Raw genomic sequence first — 25078 nt, 5'->3', positions numbered from 1 at the left:
TTGCTGCTGACCATAGCATGCTTTTGAACACCGCTCACCCTCTAGGCACTGGTGGGTCAGTCTGAGATAGAGAGCAGAGAGAGGCAGGGCAGCTGATGGTGCTTCCCATACTTTCCGTTATAATTATACGTACTAACCAGCCTACGTGAGTGTTTTTACCCTATCCACATTTTAAACCCCACATGACAAATTGGTGACAGTGGTGTGGGCGTGGATTAACGGGTATTTCCGACGTTAGAAGATTGTTTGTGGGGTGCCGGCAGGTCAGAGGTGAACTGTCTCTGCCACCTCCAGCTAGCCGCTTACCCTCACTCGCCTCCACCCTGTGTACTCCAGCCTGCAAGCAAGTTGCAGCCGTCTTTCAAGCTTCCTGGCTTAGTTCGTGTGCTATTTGCTTCAATCTCCAAGGGGTTGACCCGGATTTTGCAATTTAGCCAGCCAGAAAGCCAGACTGTGGAAGTGAATGCCAGTCAGCCTGCCTCAGCCTATCATCCAGCCTGTCTCCTGTCATCCACCTGCTCCTTCATGCTGTGTGCATCGTTACACGTCTTCCAGTCAGCCATTCTCATGGGTTAAGCCAGTCAGCCAACCCAGCTGAGAGAGAGAAGTAAGCCACGCAAGTTCCTCTGAAGTATTGTCTCATATATCGCTTTGTGCTCCCAGTTGGATGCTAAGAGTGGTCTTCACCATCCTTGTGGCATATTGTGGCTTAGTCAAGCCACCTGGGTGTTTCTTGAGTAGTGAGTGGCAGTGCGCGCCAGTGGGCCAGGTTGCCACACCCACCCACCACCCACTCCCCACCTCATCTACCTGTGGGCTTTTCCACCCTTGTACTGGGTCGTAGTACTGTTTTGGCTCACATAATTGGTCAAGAGATTGTATCTGTGCGCCAGCGATAAAGCCAGTTGTGTGAGTTCACCTAGAAAGCGCATTTCTTCACGACAGCAATGTGAGTGTAGGAGGAATCATCACCCGCCCACAGGACCACGTCTTCACCTCATCACCCGTCACCGCCCGTCTACCACTCCAGACTTCAGTGATAATTTCCTGTTTAGAGACATTTTCCTGAATTTAAAGACATTTGCGTGTGTGAGACATTTACAGTGAATTTCTTGTGTACTCTAAGCCTTGTGTTTTCAGTGTAGACTCAAGTTCCTTATCGACTGGCAGACCGACCCAGACACTGAGACACTATAGTTTTACTCGTGATTCCCTTGATGCATTACCTTTATTCAATGGCCATGTACATAGTCTTGAAGCATGGTTTACTGCCATTCGTTCTCTGTGTTTCTTTGACTCATTATTTTTGCAATATTTTTCAGTGTTATCGCTCATCTTTCGTGTTTCACTTCTATATTTTTTATCTGTGTTTCTTTTTATACTACTCTCTGCCTTTAGTAAGTATTATTTTGTAGTGTTCAAGTGTATTCCTTATTTCTGTGCAGTATTTTGTTCCTTACCCCAGTCATTCACTGCGTGTAAAGTAATTCATTCATTTTGTTTTATCTTGTGTTCTTTCAGCATTGTATTCTCAAGTATTTGTCATTATTGTAATTCATGCAGTGATATTCATCCAAGTATACTAAATTATCAATTTATTTCTATGTGTACCTTTTTTATTTTTTTTTCTCGTATGCCAGCAGTGTCTCATTCCCTTGATTTTTTCACAGACTCGTGTACCATTATTTTTGCCAGCAATTTTTGTCGTATCAGTCACAGCAAGATTTTGTTGTAAGAACATACCTAATAAGTGTACAATCCTTGTTGTGTGTGCCCCGCCACTTGTAAGTGTTGTGTGCCCCGCCACTTGTAAGTGTTGTGTGCCCCGCCACTTGTAAGTGTTGTGTGCCCCGCCACTTGTAAGTGTTGTGTGCCCCGCCACTTGTAAGTGTTGTGTGCCCCGCCACTTGTAAGTGTTGTGTGCCCCGCCACTTGTAAGTGTTGTGTGCCCCGCCACTTGTAAGTGTTGTGTGCCCCGCCACTTGTAAGTGTTGTGTGCCCCGCCACTTGTAAGTGTTGTGTGCCCTGCCACTTGTAAGTGTTGTGTGCCCCGCCACTTGTAAGTGTTGTGTGCCCCGCCACTTGTAAGTGTTGTGTGCCCCGCCACTTGTAAGTGTTGTGTGCCCCGCCACTTGTAAGTGTTGTGTGCCCCGCCACTTGTAAGTGTTGTGTGCCCTGCCACTTGTAAGTGTTACACTTCCAGTTTTGTTTCTTGTTTTATTTTTATTCATATTTTTCTTATTTCTCTGAGCAAATTCACTCTTAGTGTAATTTCAATTTCTTTTTAACGTAAAGTGTTTTCTTTACTCTGTTTGAGTAAATTGTTTTGTTTAATTTGCAATTAAGAGTTAAAGTGTTCAATCAGTCTTTCTTCATATTTTTATTTTTATTATTTAACCTGCGTTTTCTCAATGTAACTTTTATTGCTGCATTGATTATTTCTGCGCCTTATTTTGATGCACTTGTTCTGCAGTGAATTTTCTTTTATTGATATTTTTACCCATTATTATTCTCAGTTCATTATTGTTTGAGTGTCCTGTTTTTTATTTTATTATTTTTCCTGATATTGTCTTTGCATTATATTTTAATTTTGTTTATGCATTCTTAGAAAATATTTAAATTTCCCAGTTCTCTCTCTTTGCATACAATTTAGTGATTTTATTTTATACTTTTTACATTGAATTACAGTTTTATTAGTTAATTTCTTTATTAGCATTTAATTCAGCCTCCAGTAATATTTTTACTTGTAAATTTCAATGTGTTTCTTTATCTTGGCCAGCAGTCTCTTACACTGTTTCTTTATCTTGGCCAGCAGTCCCTTACATTGTTTCTTTATCTTGCCCAGCAGTCCCTTACATTGAGTTGTTCTTCCTCTTGCAGTGTATCTTAGATATTTTTTTTATTACTTCTGCAGAATTAGTTGCATCTCTTATTTCAATTTTAGCATTTTGTATCATTTTTATTATTCATTATTTTTTGCCTTATTTGTTCTTGTGCAACTTCTTTGCCATTATGCCTCACATACCAAGTGATACTTAGTGAATGGCGACACTCAGACCTCTCAGGCTACTGCTGCTCCTGTCATCAGTCCTCATAGTTTCTTATCGACTGACAGACTGTCCCAGTCACTTTCGAATGCTCACTTAGTGTACCATGCCGGTCCAAGTAAACATGAATCAGTCCACAGTCCTAATATTCCCTTACTGACTGAAAGACAATACCTAGCTCTTAGACAACGTGTTTGTTCTCACAGCCTGTATCTGAGACTTGTTAAAATGCTGCAGAATGTGAAGTTCAGATTAAGTTCCTCTTTGAATTACTTATTAACGTAGCCGAGTGGTCCGGCACTAGTAATACTGTCACTCCTGTCTGGAATTCAGCCACAATATTGTGCATGCAGGATAGTGTACAGTTACCTTGGGTTTCAGAGGAACCTCAGACAACCCTGGGTGCTGAGACTACTATCCCTGCGATGGCGACTTGTTCAAGTAGCCGTTCCTTCCAGGGGACACTGTGAAGAACGTTGCTTGTAATGAGTTATGCCATCTCTTGCTGTCACAAGCCGTTGCAGAAAGACGTTTCTGTGGCTAGTGTACTCACTCGAGTGTTGTTGTTGTTCCTTGTGTTCCAGATGGTGATACTATCCTCGTTGACAGTAATCCGTGTAATGTAAAAAGTTGTTTCTCGAGTAACCTTCACATGTTGTTAACGTTTGTAAGTATAATCTCCTTATAGTTGATACCTCGTGTCACTGTGTGCGACTCAGAATGAATACCAGTACTGTCGACCATGTTCATTTCTTATCCCCTGTGCTTGCAGTGAGAGAGAGATCCGTTTTCTCCCTTGCTCATATTGCGTGTTATAGTGCTATTTTTTTCAACCGGGGAGAGTCATCCACTCCACCGAGTTTGTTCATTCCTCCAATAAGAACAAACAGATCCCATGTGGTCTGGTGTGATTCGATTCCTGCTTATTCTGACTGTGAAGCCACCAGCACCCATCAGTGACTGTCATGAACAAAGAATTACTGTACCGAACAGCCGAGTTGGGTACTCCTAGCAGAAGGGTATACCAGTTAGTAATTCCACAGTCACTAGTGAATGTAGCCTTACAGCTAGTTCACGATGTATCAGGTGTTGCACACCCTGGTATGGATCGTTCAGTAAAACAAGCCAGATTGAAATACTTTTGGCCTCGTATGGCAACTGATATTTCTGAGTATGTTAAGAAATGTAGTGTCTGTATGCAACATAAAGGTAATGCTAATGGTCCTAATCCAATCCAAATGTATCCAACTACTAGCAAACCGTGGGAGAGAGTTGCGCTAGATTTGTTAACTAATTTCCAATGTTCCCTCCAGGGCAACAAACATCTGTGTGTTATGGTAGACCATTTCACCAGATATTGTGAGTTTGTTCCTATTGCAGATAAGACTGCCGAGACAGTAGCTAAAGCGTTTAAAGAACACATTATCTGCAGGCATACCACCCCTAAGTCCCTAGTAACAGATAATGGAGGTGAATTCTGTAATGAGATTCTTGAAAACTTGTGTACCATGTACAAGATCTCTAAATCCACCATTGTTCCTCATCATCCTGCCAGCAATGGGTTAGCTGAACGAACCAATAAGAAAGTACTTGATGTATTGAGAGCCACTATCAATCCCAACAGTGAAACTTGGGATGAAGTTATACCTGATGTGCAGTGTGCTATAAATTCTGCTTACAATGTTTCTATAGGTGACACTCCACATCATGCATTGTACGGTGAAGATAAACGCTTGCCTTATGAGTTGCTATATTCTAATTCAAAACCAAATTACAACCCTGATGATTTCATAGCAACTCACACCAGCTTAGCTCAAAGCGTCTTTAGAAGAATCCGTGAAACACTTCATAAATCAACAGCAAAATTTACAAGAGTCGCAAACACTCGAGCAAAGCCGTCCAAAATCAAAGTAGGCTCAAGAGTTATGCTGACTAACTTTAACAAAACGTCTGCAGTGCCCAAGCTTGATCAAAAGTTTGTTGGTCCTTATTGAGTAGTTGAACATATCACTGGTAATAAGTACAGTGGTCCCTCAATAATCGTCCGGCCTGAAAGTCGTCCATTTCGGAAATAGTCCTGTTTTTTCGTCAAAATATTGGCTCGGAAATGGTCCGGTAACTCGCTAATAGTCCTTCGTCCCAGACGCTTATGCACAGTCTGAGCGGCCTCGAGCCACCTCAGCCTTTCCTTCCCAGCCAGTGTGCCATTGTTTACCAGTGAGCGACGGTCCCCTCACGTGCTCCAGTGAAATATTTCATAATATTTCATTTATTTTAGTGCTTGCAAGTTATTTAAGAACTAAATAAGCTACCTTGGCTCCAAAGAAAGCTCCTAGTGCCAAGCCTTTGGTAAAGAAGGTGAGAAATACGATTGAATTTAAGAAAAACATCATTGAACAATATGATAGTGGCGTACGTGTGGGCGAACTGGCCAGGATGTATAACAAATCCTGTACAACCATATCTTCCATCATAGCCAAGAAAAAGGAAATGAAGGACGCTGTTGTTGCAAAGGGGGTAAATATGCTGACAAAAATGAGATCACCAGTACTCGAAGATGTTGAGAAGTTATTATTGGTGTGGATAAATGAGAAACAATTAGCAGGAGACAGTCTTATGATGTCGCTTATTTGTGAAAAGGCTAGGCAGTTGCATGACGATTTGCTAAAGAAATTGCCTGCAACTAGTGATGATGTGAGTGAATTTAAGGCTAGCAAAGGCTGGTTTGAGAGATTTAAGAACCGTACTGGCATACACAGTGTGGTAAGGCATGGTGAGGCTGCCAGTTCGGACCACAAGGTGGCTGAAAAATATGTGCATGAATTCCAGGAGTACATAAACAGTGAAGGACTGAAACCTGAACAAGTGTTCAATTGTGACGAAACAGGCCTCTTTTGGAAGAAAATGCCAAAGAGGACCTTCATTACACAAGAGGAAAAGGCAATGCCAGGACACAAGCCTATGAAAGACAGGCTGACGCTAATGTTCTGTGCTAATGCTAGTGGGGATTTCAAAGTGAAGCCGTTACTAGTGTACCATTCTGAAAATCCCAGAGTGTTCAGGAAAAACAATGTTATGAAGAGTAAATTGTGTGTGTTTTGGAAATCTAATAGTAAGGCATGGGTCACGAGGGAAATTTTTGTAGAGTGGTTCAACGAAGTGTTTGGCCCTAGTGTGAAGAATTACCTCCTGGAAAAGAAATTGGATCTCAAGTGCCTCCTAGTAATGGACAATGCACCTGCTCATCCTCCAAACTTGGATGACCTAATTCTGAAGGAGTTTGGGTTCATCACAGTAAAGTTCTTGCCCCCGAATACCACTCCTCTCCTCCAACCCATGGACCAGCAGGTCATTGCAAACTTTAAAAAACTCTACACCAAAGCAATGTTTGAAAGGTGCTTGAATGTGACCTCAGACACTCACTTGACCCTACAAGATTTTTGGAAAGAACATTTCAGTATTCTCCATTGTGTAAGCCTTATAGGTAAGGCTTGAAAGGGAGTGACTACCAGGACTTTGAACTCTGCTTGGAGAAAATTGTAGCCAGATTGTGTCCACAAGAGGGATTTTGAAGGGTTTGGGGCTGACCCTGATGAGCCAATGTCAGTTGTTAAATCCATTGTGGCACTGGGGGCTTCCATGGGGTTGGATGTGAGTTTGGAGGATGTGGAAGAGTTGGTAGAGGACCACAACAAAGAGCTAACCACTGAGGAGCTGCAAGAGCTTCAGCAGGAACAGCAACAGATGGCAACTCTGAATCTTGCTGCAGAGGAGGAGGAAGAGAGATGGAGGAAGGTGCCTTCTTCAGAAATTAAGGAGATTTTTGAAATGTGGGGTAGGATGGAAAGATTTATGGAGAAACATCACCCAGAGAAGGATGTTGCAAGCCATATCGGCAACTTATACAGTGACAGAGTCTTGGCCCATTTTAGGGAAGTTTTAAAGAGACACCAGAAACAGAGCTCTCTGGACAGTTTTTTTGCGAGACAGGACTCCAGTGACTCTCAAGGTGGTCCTAGTGGCATTAAGAAACAGAGAAGAGAAGTAACCCCAGAAAAGCAATTTGTACCCAAGGTGTTGATGGAAGGGGATTCCCCTTCCAAACAGTAATTCATCCAATCAGTCTCCTTCTCCAGTCTTCCATACACAAAGAAGAATCGCAAGTTTGCTGATGATACAAAGATAGGCCGTATAATTCACTCTGAGGAGGATATCAATGAACTCCAGGACGATTTGAACAAATTAATATCTTGGTCTGAAAAATGGCAGATGAAGTTTAATGTGGATAAGTGTAAGGTACTTGCCCTTGGTAATGAAAATAACCCTCTATGCTATAATCTAGGTGAAGTAGAGCTTGGTCATACAGAATGTGAAAAAGACTTGGGAGTCATGGTAAGCAGAAATCTAAAGCCAAGACAGCAATGCCTTAGTGTGTGCAACAAGGCCAACAGATTACTTGGATTTATCTCAAGAAGTATAAGTAACAGAAGTCCAAAAGTTATTTTACAGCTCTATACATCACTAGTGAGGCCTCATTTAGATTATGCTGCTCAGTTTTGGTCCCCTTATTACAGGATGGACATAGACTCATTAGAGAACATACAGAGAAGAATGACTAAAATGATTTACTGTGTAAGGAACCTCCCGTATGAAGATAAACTTAAAGCCTTGTGATGAATGGTTTGAAAAACCGACAAGTTGATGGACTGAACACATCGACTCCAGGCCGAGGGACTGATTACCTCATACTCCTCCTCTCCTTACGCCTTCCTCTTTGTATTGGACTGATGAAGCCACTGTGTGGCGAAACGTTTCCTGAATAAAGATTCCCATATGCTGCATAAGTGTCTCAATCTTCAACTTAAAGCCTTAAATCTCCACTCTCTGGAGAGGCGTAGAATGAGGGGAGATATCATTGAAGTGTATAAGTGGATGACGGGCATAAACAAGGGAGACATTAATAAAGTACTGAGGGTGTCAAACCAGGTAAGAACCAGGAATAATGGATTTAAGTTGGATAAATTTAGATTTAGAAAGGACATAGGTAAGTACTGGTTTTCTAACAGAGTTGTAGATGCGTGGAACAGTCTTCCCAGTGGGGTGATAGAGGCTAGGACCTTGGGTAGCTTTAAGAAGAGACTGGACAAATATATGAGTGGGAGGGGCTGGGTTTGATTGGTGTCATGGGGTACGGGAGTTATTTCTTGGGTAGCTTTAGGTAGATGTCGTTTTAATAAGGACCTGCCTCGTATGGGCCAGTAGGCCTTCTGCAGTGTTCCTACATTCTTATGTTATGTTCTTATAAAGGTAAGTGTTATTCTGTTAATGTTTAATTCATCATGTGCCACTGTATTGTTCATGTACTACATCTATATTTCATGTAAAAATTTTTTTTGTTTTAATACTTCTGGGTGTCAGGAACGGATTAATTGAATTTACATTATTTCTTATGGGGAAAATTGATTCGTAAATTGTCCATTTTGATAATAGTCCCACTTCCAGGAACGGATTACGGACGATTATTGAGGGACCACTGTATAAGGTTAGAGATATAAGTACTGGTCAGTATAAAGAATCGCATTTAGATCATATGAAGTTAGTATGTGATGATAATGATGTTCCAACCCAGACTAATGTGACAGACTCTGACAATCCTCCTGATCCTGTACTCTCTACCTCTAATACTCAGTCAGACGATCAACCTGAATGTCATTATTCCCTTCATACACGACTGGTATTGAGAAATCCTCAAGTATCATTTGTAACTACCAATTCAGATTTGCCTCAAATACAGCATGAGTTAGCCAGTTCAACAGAGTTTGATCCCCCCAGAGATGAAACCCATTCTGCATGTCAATCTCACCCTAGCAGAGTTATTATCATTATCACACCGGCCGATTCCCACCAAGGCAGAGTGGCCCGAAAAAGAAAAACTTTCACCATCATTCACTCCATCACTGTCTTGCCAGAAGGGTGCTTTACACTACAGTTTTTAAACTGCAACATTAACACCCCTCCTTCAGAGTGCAGGCACTGTACTTCCCATCTCCAGGACTCAAGTCCGGCTTGCCGGTTTCCCTGAACCCCTTCATAAATGTTACTTTGCTCACACTCCAACAGCATGTCAAGTATTAAAAACCATTTGTCTCCATTCACTCCTATCAAACACGTTCACGCATGCCTGCTGGAAGTCCAAGCCCCTCGCACACAAAACCTCCTTTACCCCCTCCCTCCAACCTTTCCTAGGCCGACCCCTACCCCGCCTTCCTTCCACTACAGACTGATACACTCTTTAAGTCACTCTGTTTCGCTCCATTCTCTCTACATGTCCGAACCACCTCAACAACCCTTCCTCAGCCCTCTGGACAACATTTTGGTAATCCCGCACCTCCTCCTAACTTCCAAACTACGAATTCTCTGCATTATATTCACACCACACATTGCCCTCAGACATGACATCTCCACTGCCTCCAGCCTTCTCCTCGCTGCAACATTCATCACCCATGCTTCACACCCATATAAGAGCATTGGTAAAACTATACTCTCATACATTCCCCTCTTTGCCTCCAAGGACAAAGTTCTTTGTCTCCACAGACTCCTAAGTGCACCACTCACCCTTTTCCCCTCATCAATTCTATGATTCACTTCATCTTTCATAGACCCATCTGCTGACATGTCCACTCCCAAATATCTGAATACATTCACCTCCTCCATACTCTCTCCCTCCAATCTGATATCCAATCTTTCATCACCTAATCTTTTTGTTATCTTCATAACCTTACTGTTTCCTGTATTCACTTTTAATTTTCTTCTTTTGCATACCCTACCAAATTCATCCACCAATCTCTGCAACTTCTCTTCAGAATCTCCCAAGAGCACAGTGTCATCAGCAAAGAGCAACTGTGACTACTCCCACTTTATGTGTCATTCTTTATCTTTTAACTCCACGCCTCTTGCCAAGACCCTCGCATTTACTTCTCTTACAACCCCATCTATAAATATATTAAACATCCTTGTCTAAGGCCTACTTTTACTGGGAAATAATTTCCCTCTTTCCTATATACTCTAACTTGAGCCTCACTATTCTCGTAAAAACTCTTCACTGCTTTCAGTAACCTACCTCCTACACCTGCAACATCTGCCACATTGCCCCCCTATCCACCCTGTCATACGCCTTTTCCAAATCCATAAATGCCACAAAGACCTCTTTAGCCTTATCTAAATACTGTTCACTTATGTGTTTCTACCTTTACACACACTCCCAAACTCATCCACTAACCTTCGCAATTTTTCTTTAGAATCTCCCATAAGCACAGTATCATCAGCAAAAAGTAACTGTGTCAATTCCCATTTTGTATTTGATCCCCCATAATTTAATCCCACCCCTCTCCTGAACACCCTAGCATTTACTTTTTACAACCCCATCTATAAATATATTAAACATCCATGGTGACATTACACATCCCTGTCTAAGACCTACTTTTACGGGGAAGTAGTCTCCCTCTCTTCTACACACTCTAACCTAAGCCTCACTATCCTCATAAAAACTCTTTACAGCATTTAGTAACTTACCACCTATTCCATACACTTGTAACATCTGCCACATTGCTCCCCTATCCACTCTGTCATATGCCTTTTCTAAATCCATAATTGCATATACTCTTCCCTCCTTGCATCACTTCTACTTTGTAAAAACTTCTCATATGCTAACTTTTTCTCCCTTACTACTCTCTTTACATCATCATTCCACCAATCGCTCCTCTTCCCTCCCGCACCCACCTTCCTGTAACCACAAACTTCTGCTGAACACTCCAACACTACATTTTTAAACCTACCCCATACCTCTTCGACCCCATTGCCTATGCTCTCATTAGCCCATCTATCCTCCAATAGCTGTTTATATCTTACCCTAACTGCCTCCTCTTTTAGTTTATAAACCTTCACCTCTCTCTTCCCTGATGCTTCTATTCTCCTTGTACCCCATCTACCTTTTACTCTCAGTGTAGCTACAACTAGAAAGTGATCTGATATATCTGGGGCCCCTCTATAAACATGTACATCCTGAAGTCTACTCAACAGTCTTTTATCTACCAATACATAATCCAACAAACTAGCAGAGTTGGGGTTAAATATAAATAACCTGTATAGATGAGTAATTACAGTATCAACTTATTAATATTCAAAAAAAAAAATTTTGTGTTCACGTTCTCTCCGAATTCTGAGATTTAACAGTCTAGATTTGAGTGCACCGAATCTGCTTCTGTTAAACACTTCTTTCTTTGTATATATTTCTTCCTCAGAATCCGTAGATCACATGAACACAGATCAATCGATCAAATTTTTTTTTTTATCACTTCTATTGTGCAATCCCAATGTTGAGTTTCATTCGATGAATTGTGCTATATCATACCTTGTAATGCATTACTTCATTACAGTTTCATTACAGTAAATTACATTAGCTTCCATTCCCATATTCTCCTTATGTATGTTACAATGTTCAATTGTTGTGTACTTTGCCATTGTATAGAATCAGCCCAAGCCGTACACCTGCCGTCTCTAGTTTGTATTAGCTGTATGTCGGGACGACATACGTTAGCATCGCCGAGCTCTCAGTAGTACCAGTTACCAGTAACCAGTTACCAGTAGATGACTCACTACCAACCGTCTGTGTGAATCACTGACTGTTATTCACGTTGCTGCTGACCATAGCATGTTTTTGAACATCGCTCACCCTCTAGGCACTGGTGGGTCAGTCTGAGATAGAGAACAGAGAGAGGCAGGGCGGCTGATGGTGCTTCCCATAATTTCCGTTATAATTATACGTACTAACCAGCCTACGCCAGTGTTTTTACCCCATCCACGTTATCGAACCCACATGACAACTTTAATATCCTCAATTGTGTAAACCTTATAGGTAAGGCTTGGGAGGGAGTGACTAAGAGGACCTTGAACTCTGCCTGGAAAAAACTGTGGCCAGAATGTGTAGACAAAAGGAATTTCGAAGGGTTTGAGGCTAACCCTGAGAAGCCTATGCCAGTTGAGGAATCCATTGTGGCATTGGGGAAGTCCTTGGGGTTGGAGGTTAGTGGGGAGGATGTGGAAGAGTTGATGGAGGAGGACAATGATGAACTAACCACTGATGAGCTGCTAGATCATCTTCAACAGCAAGAGGCCACACCTGAGGAAACTGCTCCGGAGGAGGGGATAGAGAAATTGAAGAAGTTGTCTACTTCAAAGATTAACCCTTTGAGGGTCGACAGGCCCTCTCCGAAACTCGTTCTCAGGGTCGGCCAAATTTAAAAAAAAAAAATTATTTTCTCTTGTGAAAAAATAGAGAATCTTTTCCCGATCATAAGGACACCAAAAGTTTGAAATTTGATGGAAAACTTAGGGAATTATGCTCTTGCAAAGTTAGCGGTCTCGGCAATGTTTACGCATTGGCGATTTTGCCCACTTTGAGCCCCATTTTCGGCCAATCCACTGTACTAGTCGACAAAAAACATGAATATTTCGCTAGAACTCCATTTTTTCTATCGAATGGGTGCAAGAAACCACCCATTTATGAAATTCAACTATCCAGTACAGTGGTCAGAATTTAGCAATTTTGTCAATTTCACACAAATTTCAAAAGATGCCAATTTCCGAATAGGGTCCAGAATAAACAAGAAAGACATTCCTGGCACTAAAATGACATTTCCTCTGGTCATTAGTCACGTCTCAAGGCCCCTCTTATATTCTTTTGCTTTCCACTTTGAATTTTTATTCTCACAAAAAATATAGGATTTACTGTTATGCAGACTACTGCATTAGTGTAAAAAATGGTATAAATATTATTGGTGCACTTGTGAAAGAATATTAGACTCACCAGTTGACGTGTATTGCACGCTTGGCACGGTTTGTTTACTTTTGAAATTTGGTAAAAATCGAACATTTCTGCTACTTTGAGCTCAATTTCAAGGTACCTTTCATTGTAAAATCAGTCAAAATCATCTCAATTTCTGTAATATGTCTTCCATTCTATAAAATGAGACCAAGGAAACTAGAATACAACAATAAATACCATACGAAAATACAGTGCAAAGTCGCTGTTTTATTCCAAAAAAATGGTCAAAGTTTTTTTTTTCTCATTATGCACTGTGTGCTGCAGGATTTTTTTTAGACTGTGCATACTGACCACATAGACCCATTCTTTCATATGAAGGCCTACCAGCTTTCTCCCACTAGATTTGAGGGCGCTAGAATTTAGGCGTACTAGTACGTCAAAAACCCTGGGTCGTAAGCCGTACTAGTACGTCCGAAACCCTCAAAGGGTTAAGGAAATGTGTGCAATGTGGCTTAAAGTGCAAACCTTTTTTGATGAAAATCACCCTCAGGCAGCTACTGCAAGCCGTGTTGGCAGCCTGTACAATGACACTGTTGTGAACCACTTTAGGAAAGTCATAAAGGAACGAGAGGTACAGGCCTTTATGGACTGATATGTTGTGCGACAGAAGTCCAGTGACTTTCAACCTGGTCCTAGTGGCATTAAAAGAAGAAGGGAAGTAACCCCGGAAAAAGACTTGCTACCTCAAGTCCTATGGAGGGGGATTCCCCTTCTAAACAATAGGTTCAACATTCTCCCCTCCTCCCATCCCATCAATCATCACCAGATCTTCATTAACCCTTAAATGGTCCAAACGTATATATAAGTTTTTTCAACATTTGAAAGTATGTAAAAAATGTACATCATCTTTTTTTTTTCTTTACATTTGAAAATGTGTAAAAAAAAACTTTTATCTACTTTTTTTTTGTTACATTTGAAAATGTGTAAAAAAAAACATAGATCTACTTTTGGAGCACTACGGATTTGAACGTTGATCTATTTGGACCGTTTAAGGGTTAAAGGTAAGTGTCAATTATTCTATTGTTATTATTCTATTGTTATTGTTGTTATTGTAATTATTCTATTGCATTAAACTTAATATTTCATGTGGTAAAAGTTTTTTTTTTTTCATATTTTTGGGTGTCTTGCACGGATTAATTTGATTTCCATTATTTCTTATGGGGAAAATTGATTCGCTTTCCGATAATTTTGGTTTACGATGAGCTCTCAGGAACGGATTAATATCGCGAACCGGGGGTCCACTGTACTGACAGGTTATGGAGCAGTACATTTTAATATACCTTACTGCATATTAGGTAATTGAAGTGATTAATTAGATTTATAATAATGAGGTAGTACTAAATATATAACAATATTACAATTAGTAAATTTAGCAATGGGAATGGTTAAGTGTTGGCGTGATACACTGTTTCTATTAAAGCTCCTATATGGGGAGAGTATCTTAGGCAAACTTAGGGATTACTTAAGATTGATCAGGCAGTAGCTATATTAGGAATTTTATGTTTACAGTAATTTGGGTGAGTGTGTAAATTAGAGGAAAAACATTGTGCAAACTACATTGTTTAACTATTTTTAAAAATAAGTTATCTTTGTCTTTACTGTATGTATGGTACACTGTTTATTGACCACTGTAATAAAAATCTTGACTACTATTTTTTTGTTTTTACTTTTGTAATTTATTTGCAAGTGTGTACATGAGTTCCATGTGCATTGATTTGTACTAAGCAAATGGCTATAAATTTTTGCAATTTCACCCTTTGACTGTTCTGGTTGCATATATACGTCTTACGAGCCAATGTGTTTGACGTACATATGCTCAAAAATTGTAGCAGCTTCAAATCATGCAGGAGAAAACTGGTAGGCCCACATGTGAGAGAATGGGTCTGTGGGGTCAGTGTGCGTAGTATAAAAAAAAATCCTGCAGCACCCAGTGCATACTGAGAAAAAAAACTCCGACAGTGTTTTTGGATTAAAACGCCGACTTCGAGATGTATTTTCATATAGTATTTATGGTTGTATTCTTGTTTTTCTTTGGCTCATTTGATAGAATGGAAAACATATTGTAGAAACATAAGTGATTTTGATTGGTTTTACTATGAAAAGGATCTTGAAATGGAGCTCAAAGTGGCAGAAATGTTCAATTTTTGCCGATTTTCAGTAAACAAATGACGTCATTGTCCAATAAATGTCCAACTAGCCATTCTAATATGCAGTCATGAATGAGTTGACATTATTTATACAATTATTACACTATTGCAGTAGTCTGCATAACAGTAAATCTTCTATTTTTTGTGTGAATAAAAATTCAAAATAGAAAGCAAGACGATTATAACTGGGGCCTGGAGACATGACTGATTAACAAGAAAAATTTTTATTTTAGTGCCAAGAATGTCTTCATTGTTCATTCTGGACCCTATTTTGAAATGGACATTTTTTAATTTTTGTGAAATTGGCCAAACTGCCAATTTCTGACCACTTTATTGGGTAGTTGAAATTGGCAAATGGGCGGTTTCTTGTACCCAATCAATAGAACTAATGGAGTTCTAAAGAAAGAGGTATGAGTTTGGTGGACTGGAACAATGGAATTGACCGAAAATAGGGCTCGAAGTGGGTGAAACTGCTGAGGCATAAATGTCGCCAAGGTCGCTAATTTCACGCGAGCGTAATTCCATAAGTTTTCTATCAAATTTCATACTTTTGGTGTCATTACCATTGGGAAAAGATTCTCCATCATTTCATAAGACAAAATAATTTTTTTTTCACATATTTTGCGACACCAGGAGACATCTCAGGATTATATTAATACAGTGGACCCTCGCCTAACGAACGCATCGCATAACGTTAAATCCGCCTAGCGATACATTTTAACACAAAAATTTTGCCTCGGCTAGCGCTAAAGAACTCGCTCAACGCGATTCGTTCGAGACGCGTCCACGTGTGGCCTGAGCCCGCCTCACTTGTTCCGTGGGTGCCAGTGTTTACAAGCCAGCCACCGCGGTCGCTTCCAAGCATACAATCGGAACATTTCATATTATCACAGCCTTTTTAGTGATTGCACCTGCAAAATAAGTCACCATGGGCCCCCAAGAAAGCTTCCAGTGCAAACCCTAAATAAGAGTGAGAATTACTATGGATATGAAGAAAGAGATCATTGCTAAGATGAAAGTGGAGTGCGTGTCTGCGAGCTGGCCAGGTTGTACACAAAACCCCAATCAACCATCGCTACTATTGTGGCCAAGAAAACGACAATCAAGGAAGCTATTCTTGCCAAAGGTGCAACTTTGTTTTCGAAACAGAGATCGCAAGTGATAGAAGATGTTGAGAGACTGTTATTGGTGTGGATAAACGAAAAACAGACAGCAGGAGATAGCATCTCTCAAGCGATCATTTGTGAAAAGGCTAGGAAGTTGCATGACGATTTAATTAGAAAAATGCCTGCAACTAGTGGTGATGTGAGTGAATTTAAGGCCAGCAAAGGTTGGTTTGAGAGATTTAAGAATCGTAGTGGCATACATAGTGTGATAAGGCATGGTGAGGCTGCCAGTTCGGACCACAAAGAGGCTGAAAAATATGTGCAGGAATTCAAGGAGTACATAGACAGTGAAGGACTGAAACCTGAACAAGTGTTTAATTGTGATGAAACAAGCCTGTTTTGGAAGAAAATGCCAAACAGGACCTACATTACTCAGGAGGAAAAGGCACTCCCAGGACATAAGCCTATGAAAGACAGGCTTACTCTGTTGATGTGCCAATGCTAGTGGTGATTGCAAAGTGAAGCCTTTATTGGTGTATCACTCTGAAACTCCCAGTGTGTTCAGGAAAAACCATGTCCTCAAGGCTAATTTGTGTGTGCTGTGGAGGGCAAACAGTAAGGCATGGGTCACTAGGGACTTTTTCTATGACTGGTTACACCATGCATTTGACCCCACTGTGAAAAATTACCTAACTGAAAAGAAATTAGACCTTAAGTGCCTCCTGGTATTAGACAATGCTCCTGGTCATCCTTCAGACGTGGCAGAGCGACTTTCTGCGGAAATGAGCTTCATTAAGGTGAAGTTTTTGCCTCCTAATACCACTCCTCTCCTGCAGCCCATGGACCAGCAGGTTATTTCCAACTTCAAGAAACTGTACACAAAAGCTATGTTTGAAAGGTGCTTTGTAGTGACCTCAGAAACTCAACTGACTCTAAGAGAGTTTTGGAGAGATCACTTTAGCATCCTCAATTGTGTAAACATTATAGGTAAGGCTTGGGAGGAAGCGACTAAGAGGACCTTGAACTCTGCTTGGAAGAAACTGTGGTCAGAATGTGTAGACAAAATGGATTTTGAAGGGTTTGAGGCTAACCCTGGGAATCCTATGCCAGTTGAGGAATCCATTGTGGCATTGGGGGAAGTCCTTGGGGTTGGAGGTTAGTGGGGAGCATGTGGAAGAGTTGGTGGAGGAGGACAATGAAGAACTAACCACTGATGAGCTGCTAGATCATCTTCAACAGCAAGAGGCCACACCTGAGGAAACTGCTTTGGAGGAGGGGATAGAGAAATTGAGGAAGTTGCCTACTTCAAAGATTAAGGAAATGTGTGCAATGTGGCTTAAAGTGCAAACCCTTTTTGATGAAAATCACCCTCACACAGCTATTGCAAGCCGTGCTGGTGACTATTACACTGACAATGTTGTGAAACACTTTAGGAATGTCATAAAGGAATGGAAGGTACAGGCCTCTATGGACAGATATGTTGTGCGACAGAGGTCCAGTGACTCTCAAGCTGGTCCTAGTGGCATTAAAAGAAGGGAAGTAACCCCAGAAAAGGACTTGCCACCTCAAGTCCTAATGGAAGGGGATTCCCCTTCTAAACACTAACACCATCAACACTCTCCCCTCCTCCCATCCCATCAATCACCACCAGATATTCAATAAAGGTAAGTGTCATGTAACTGTGCATGTCTTCTTCAGTTTGTGTGTATTAAAATTAATATTTCATGTGGTAAAAAAATTTTTTTGTTAATACTCTGGGGTGTCAGGAACGGATTAATTTGATTTCCATTATTTCTTATGGGGAAAATTAATTCGTCTAACGATAATTTCGCCTAACGTTGAGCTCTCAGAAATGGATTAATAGCGTTAGGCGAGGGTCCACTGTACTGGTTGACCGTCACTAATCCGGCATCATCCGTAGGGTGCTGTAGGGTGCCAGATTAGTGATTTTGCCGGATTACAGAGTGGTTAGGTTAGAATATATTTAAACCAGCGGCGATATTTATGCATCAACAATTTCACCCACTTTACGCCCTATTTTTGGCCCATTCCATTGTTCCAGTCTACCAAACTCAGCTATTTCACTAGTATTCCTTCTATTCTGTCGCCTGCATACAAGAAACTGCCCATTTACCTATTTCAACTACCCAATAGTGGTCAGAAATTGGTAATTTGGCCAATTTCACACAAATTTAAAGAGATGCCAGTTTCAAAATAGAGTCCAGAATAAACAATGCAGACATTCCTAGCACTAAAATAACATTTTCTCCGTTCATTAGTCATGTCTCCAGGTCCCTCTTATATTACACTTGCTTTCCATTCTGAATTTTTATTCACAGAAAAAATAGAAGATTTACTGTAGTGCAGACTACTGCATTACTGCAATAACTGTATAAATAACATCAACCTATTCGTGACTGCATATCAGACCGTCCAGTCGGACACATACTGGATGATGACATCACTTGTTTACTCTTGAACATTGGCAAAAATCGAACATTTCCGCAACTTTGAGCTCAATTTTAAGGTACTTTCCAGAGTGAAACCAATCAAAATTATATCTATTTCCATCAAATGAGATGGAAAAAACGAGAATACAACCATACAAACCATACGAAAATACTGTGTTTTACACAGTCGCCTTTTTTTCTCATTATTTACTTCGTGCTGCAGGATATTTTTATACAGTGTATACTTACCACACAGACTTATTCTCTCATATATAGGCCCAAATTTACCGGTTACAGCTTATCTGAGTGAGCTGAGCTCATGCTGACTGACAGTGGCTTCAAAGCCACCTTATCTTTTATGGATAATATACGGTGAATGTGCTTTACACAACGAGAAGCGTTTCTTTTATTCATTGGAACTATAGCTAGGGATAAAAGTGAGCAGGTTATAACAATAAACGGAGAAAAAGAAATTGGAATGACTTATGCAGCAAATAGTATCACCAAATGGTAGCAGCAGGTTGGTGTGGTGAGCCCGGAAATTTGAAATTATGTTAGCCAAAATTAGTGCCCAATTATTGATGGAACCGGATTACTGACTGCCGGATTAGTGATGGCCAACCTGTACCTTACCTTGTTCAGTACGGTACTGAACAGTACAGGATTTTTTTTGACACACATTAGCCAAACTATGCAAAGTACTGTTGTACTAGTACATACTTAAATTCTCCATTAGTCTTACAAATGCAAATATCTATCCTGATATTATTCTCTTGTTAAACAGCAATAACAATCCTGAAACTAACTGAAGCAACTCAAAAACTCCCAAAAAAGTTTATGACCGCTTCATTAACATTAATACATACTTATAATTGTACTATTGAATCATTATTGGTTGTGCTGAAGAGTAATACTGTTTATTTGTTTGATATGCTACACCACAACTATATATATTTTATCACAGTAAACCATTAGCTACCTCACTGTTGTAATAAGGAAAATAATGTGTAATTAAAATTGACCACTCTTTACCATTCTAGTCTTAAGTAGTCTGTAAGCATTAGGAAGTATGCTTGAAATGCCCCGGCATGTTAGTGGCTTTCTTTGTATCTAACATGTATAAAATGTAAACACCCACTGTAACTTTTGTGAAGAAATAAATTTTGTCTTTGTCAATATTACATAGCAAGTCAGGCAAAAACTGTACTCAGTACCTCCAAGACCATAACAGTATTCACTTAAAATGTTAGATCAATGAGAAAACACTATGATGACCTCTCAGCACTGCTTAATTCTCTAAATGTTAACATGTCTATTATTATTCTTACCAAAACCTAGCTCAAACATGAATTAAGACATCTTTGTCTTACCTGGTTACACAGCCATACAGAACAGTAGGCTTGATCATACATAACTGAAGGCACAGCTATCTACTACTATGATGAATTAGAATGTATTAAATCTACTTGCACCAGGGACAAAAATGGTGAATACAGCCTCTCCTCACTTAACCCTTTCAAGGTCCACAGGCCCTCTCAGAGACTTGTTCTCAGGGTCCCCCAAATTTCAAAAAAAAAAAAATTATTTTTTCTCGTGAAAAGAGAGAGAATCTTTTCCCAATCATAATGACACCAAAAGTATGAAATTTGATGGAAAACTTACAAAATTATGCTCTCACGAAGTTAGCGGTCTCGATGACGTTTACGCATCGGCGATTTTGCCCGCTTTGAGCCCTATTTTCGGCCAATTCTAATGTACTAGTCGACAAAAATCATAACTATATCGCTAGAATTCCATTTTTTCTATCGAATGAGTACAAGAAACCACCAATTTACCGATTTCAAATATCCAATACAGAGGTCAGAATTTTGCAACTATGCCAATTTCACACAAATTTCAAAAGATGCCAATTTCCAAATAGGATCCAGAATAAACAAGAAAGACATTCCTGGCACTAAAATAACATTTCCTCTGTTCATTAGGCACGTCCCCAGGCCCCTCTTACATTTCTTTTGCTTTCCACTTTGAAATTTTTATTCTCACAAAAAAATAAAATTTACTGTTATGCAGACTACTGCATTAGTGTAGAAATGGTATAAATAATATCAGCGCACTTGTGAAAGAATATTAGACTCACCAGTTGATGTGTATTGGACGCCTGGCATGATTTGTTTACTTTTGAACTTTGGTAAAAATCGAGCATTTCTGCTACTTTGAGCTCAATTTCAAGGTACTTTTCATTGTAAAACCAGTCAAAATCATCTCAATTTCTGTAATATGTCTTCCATTCTATACAATGAGACCAGGAAAACTAGAATACAACAATAAATACCATACAAAAATATAGTGCAAAGTCGCTGTTTTAATCCAAAAACACGGTCAAAGTTTATTTTTTCTCATTACGCACTGTGTGCTGCAGGATTTTTTTTATGCTGCGCACACTGACCACATAGACCCATTCTTTCATGTGTAGGCCTACCAGCTTTCTCTCACTAGATTTGAAGGCGCTAGAATTTATGCGTACTAGTACGTCATGGGCACTGGCACATAAGCCGTACTAGTACGGCCAAAACCTTGAAAGGGTTAACAACAGAGTTGCGTTCCTAAGACCACATCAGTAAACAAATTCGTGGCTAAGTGAGGAGCATACTATAATGGGTTTGTGTCAATCATCTTTGATATAGTTTTAATGTCGCTTCTGCACCATTTATAAGTATTTTTAGTATATTTTTAAATGTTTATACAGTAGTGTACCTTCTTCACGGCTACTACAACTAACCCATCCCTTTGGGTAGGACCTACTTCCACTGGGGAATCCCACCTACCAGTGACTATGCCCTTGTCTGCTACATGTCCCTATCCACTGATGCCTATATAACCGCCAGTCTCCTTGCCTTTGCTCCAGATTCTCCAACACCACGATGCAGTGAACACTAACTCCAAGGCTGAGGGACTGATTATCTCATCTTTTTTATATAGTTCTACTGTCTTCTAATTATGTCCTAGAATCTGTATTGATAAAGCCACTGGATGGCGAAACGTCTACAATAAAGATACCGAGATGTTGCACGTGTCTTAACTTTCATATTGTCAGTATTTTATACCTTTCTTGCACAACTTGTCAGACACTGCCACATCATGGAATCTTGGTTCAGTGCCCTTACCATCTAAAATCTTCGAAAAAATAACACAAAACAGAGTTTACTTCTACCTAATATCTTGCAACATACTTAATCCCTCCCAGTTTGGGTTGAGGCCAAAAAAGTATGAATGATGCAATTATACAAATGCTCAGTGCTAAATGCAGCACCTGAAAAACAAAACTATCATCTGGGGCTCTTCAAAGACCTGCAGAAAGCATTTGATACACCTTAAAAGGGGTCAGAGGACATACCCTTGAATACCTAGTGGCTTTCTTTATGCTTAAAAATATTGCATTACTTGTAAACTGCACTTTGCACACTTCACGAAGAAATAATGTTGTTTGATTTTTTGTTTTGTTAATCTGCAGTATTTATGGGAACTAAAGATTAAACCAAATATTTTTAGCAAAATAATAAGCAGAAACAATATTGCAAAATAATAACAAGCAGAAATAATATAAAGCAGTGCTCTACCTTGCTTTAAATCAAAAGAATACATCCAGTGATGGTGTTTCTAAAAAGTTTCCATAAAAATAAAAATAAATAAAAATGCCTATAATAGCTTTTTGAATTATCCTTGGTTAAATCACCAGCACATGCATATAACATAAGTGTGTAAGATACAGTGTGACAAGAACATGGAAGACGACTGTAAACTTATGATTAATGCCAAATAAAAATTACATCAATTTTAAAAATAGTCTTGATAAGCAATGATTTTAGTAATATGCCTTCAACAAGGGTAACAAGAGGCCACAGATATAAATCAGGAAAAAAAAATAGTAACAAAGGGATACTGGGAAATATTTCTTTACGAACTGTGGTAGAAGAATGGGTTAAATTTAAAGTACTGTAGGTAGCTAGCACTGAAAACCACTGGATTTTTAATTATGATGAACATATTAATAAGGATATGCACCATGGGCATAGCTCTGTTCCTGTAGTCAGAAATAGGTGATTACAATAGAGGAATCACCATAGTTAAGGAAAATAACACAGACGCTAAAATTTCAGGCATTTTAAAAGGAAAATTTTCAGTCGTGGGACACTTCACTGCAACACACCAGAATGGAAGTGAGGTCATCCAGAACACTTGAACCTTACCTAAAACTTGTCTAAACCCAACCTGTCATTGTTTCTACCTAACATGAACCTGTTACTTCTGCTATATACAGTCATGTACCATATTTCCTATGTATCACTGGAATGAGCGAAGTCTCACCAATGTAACCTTTCATTTTAAAATGTTTAAAGTATCTGTACACACGTTTTTCTCAACTTATCAGTATTATATATCTAATTAGTAAGTAAGTAAGTAAGTTTATTCAGGTATACACAAATACAGTTACATAGAATTATCATACATAGCAGCATATGTGTAGAGAACCTAGGATAACCCAAAAAAGTCAGACAGAGTGACTTATTTCCATTGGGGGCCCATCATCTTAAGCTAACCATAGAATACAATCATCCTACACTAACCACAGGAAAATCACCTTAGCCTAACCACAGGGTAATCATCCTAGACTAACTACAAGACACAGCAATTATCCTAGTATAAGCACATAACTAATTATCCTAGCCTAAGCACAGCATAGAATTAACCTAGCCTAGTTAGTTTATTTAGGTACAGTTACACATAAAGTTACATAAGTTGTCATACATAGCAGCATATGTGTAGATTACTTAGGATAACCCAAAAGTCTAACAAAGTGACATAATTCCACTGGGGTCCTAACAACATAGATCAGTCATGCTGGTCTCAACAGTCAAGAATCATAATTTAGTTCATCCTAGCCTAGCTAGGGGACACCTGCTGGTCAGTGAGTAAGTTTATTCAGGTATACACAAATACACTTACATAGATTATCATATATAGCAGTATATGTGTAGGGAACCCAGGATAACCCAAAAAAGTCAGACAGCATAATGCCAACGTGACTCCCTCCCATCAGGGGAAATATTTCTTGTTTTTTACACTCGACAGATGGATAGTTTAGTTATATTATAAGTTAGGAAGGGCAGGTGTTGAGACAGGTGTTGAGACAGGTGTTGAAGACTGAGGTGTATTAAGAGTCCCTGACCTAACTTGTGATAGCATTATAACGAGCTTCACTGCTCTCTCACTCAACACTAGTCTCTCCAGTCTTCCTACAAATAATAATTCAACAATCTCCCAGGTTCATTATACTTGAACAATGTGTAAATAATATTTCAATGACGGAAGCAATATATATTATCCTCGTTATTTTTTAGTGAGCACTGCCTGCTTGCCCTCCTCTCCAGTGACTTTCTTATAATAAACTGCTAATACACAGCACTATACAAGTGTTATTTCCATATACAACATGTAAATTCTTGTACCAACACAACTTTTGGCGGTAATCCATTGTAAACATTCGCCATGTTCCAGTAAAGAATTCCCGTTTTCGAAGAGATTTGGAGTGTCTGGGATAATAAGAATAAATTTAAGAGAATGAAGCACTCACCTCTGCCCATTATCTTGCCAGATTATGCTTAAGTTATCCAGGTATCTTCATAAGAAGTTTGACTAAATGATATTGAGAAATGGCCAAGTTATCGCTGAAAAACTACAAGTTTAAAGCGAGCGCGAATACTTTAGTGGTGGCCATATTGTGATGTCAGTCCCAAACACTGGCGTCGACCAATCAGCGTGCAGGAGCCGTGGTCTCCACCAATCAGCATGCAGGGACCGCCCAGAGCCTGTGACGTCACTCAACACAAGCCCTCACAACCTCACATTCAAATTCTTTTAAAAATATATTATTAATGCCTTCGCCATTAGAAACGACTGTTATATCTTAATCTTGTAACCTGAACTCTAGACTAATTATTCTAATTGATTTAGAGGGAAAACTCATAAGATAAACACCGGAGAATCACAAAAACAAGTATCAATTAATGTTCCAGTAATATAAGTAAGTCAGTGTTGCCAGACGTGTTCCTACATAAGATGTTAAGTGTTTTAATCTTGAAGTTTCTTTCATTTAATATTCTCACATATATAAGACAGCTTGCATATTAATTACTATGTCATGAGGGAGGGAGCAGTGTTGTGTAGTGTTGCTAACTAACACTGAACCTCAACAACAGCAAAACATAAAACTGAATCATGTAAAAACAGTAAACAATAAGGTTTTATAAATATATTGATAAATATGGTTCTTTTGGTATTATGTCTGTAATTCTTCACTTCTACTTTATAACTAATGTTCAGCAAATTTTGTTTGATTCTATTGTTTTTCATCTACACAGTGAACCTTTATGAAGGTAAAACCTCC

General features: G+C 39.5%; 1 protein-coding gene across 5 annotated transcripts in view; it reads right to left on the bottom strand.

The window, feature by feature from the left end:
- row (relative of woc) overlaps positions 1 to 24459 on the bottom strand; it is a gene marked incomplete at its 3' end in the record, with an annotated part of 245209 nt that extends 220750 nt beyond the window's left edge. For 2 of the 5 annotated variants that reach the window (XM_070083775.1, XM_070083776.1), the window contains 1 exon segment: positions 24266 to 24459. In XM_070083775.1, the coding sequence (XP_069939876.1) occupies positions 24266 to 24275 (10 nt within the window). 5 annotated transcript variants of the gene reach the window in all.
- Positions 24460 to 25078: the final 619 nt, after the last annotated feature.

This window comes from Cherax quadricarinatus, chromosome 10 (assembly GCF_038502225.1).
Source record: "Cherax quadricarinatus isolate ZL_2023a chromosome 10, ASM3850222v1, whole genome shotgun sequence".
Lineage (NCBI taxonomy): Eukaryota > Metazoa > Arthropoda > Malacostraca > Decapoda > Parastacidae > Cherax > Cherax quadricarinatus.
The sequence above is the reverse complement of the archived record's forward strand: the minus strand, read 5'-3'. Positions and strand labels throughout refer to the sequence as shown.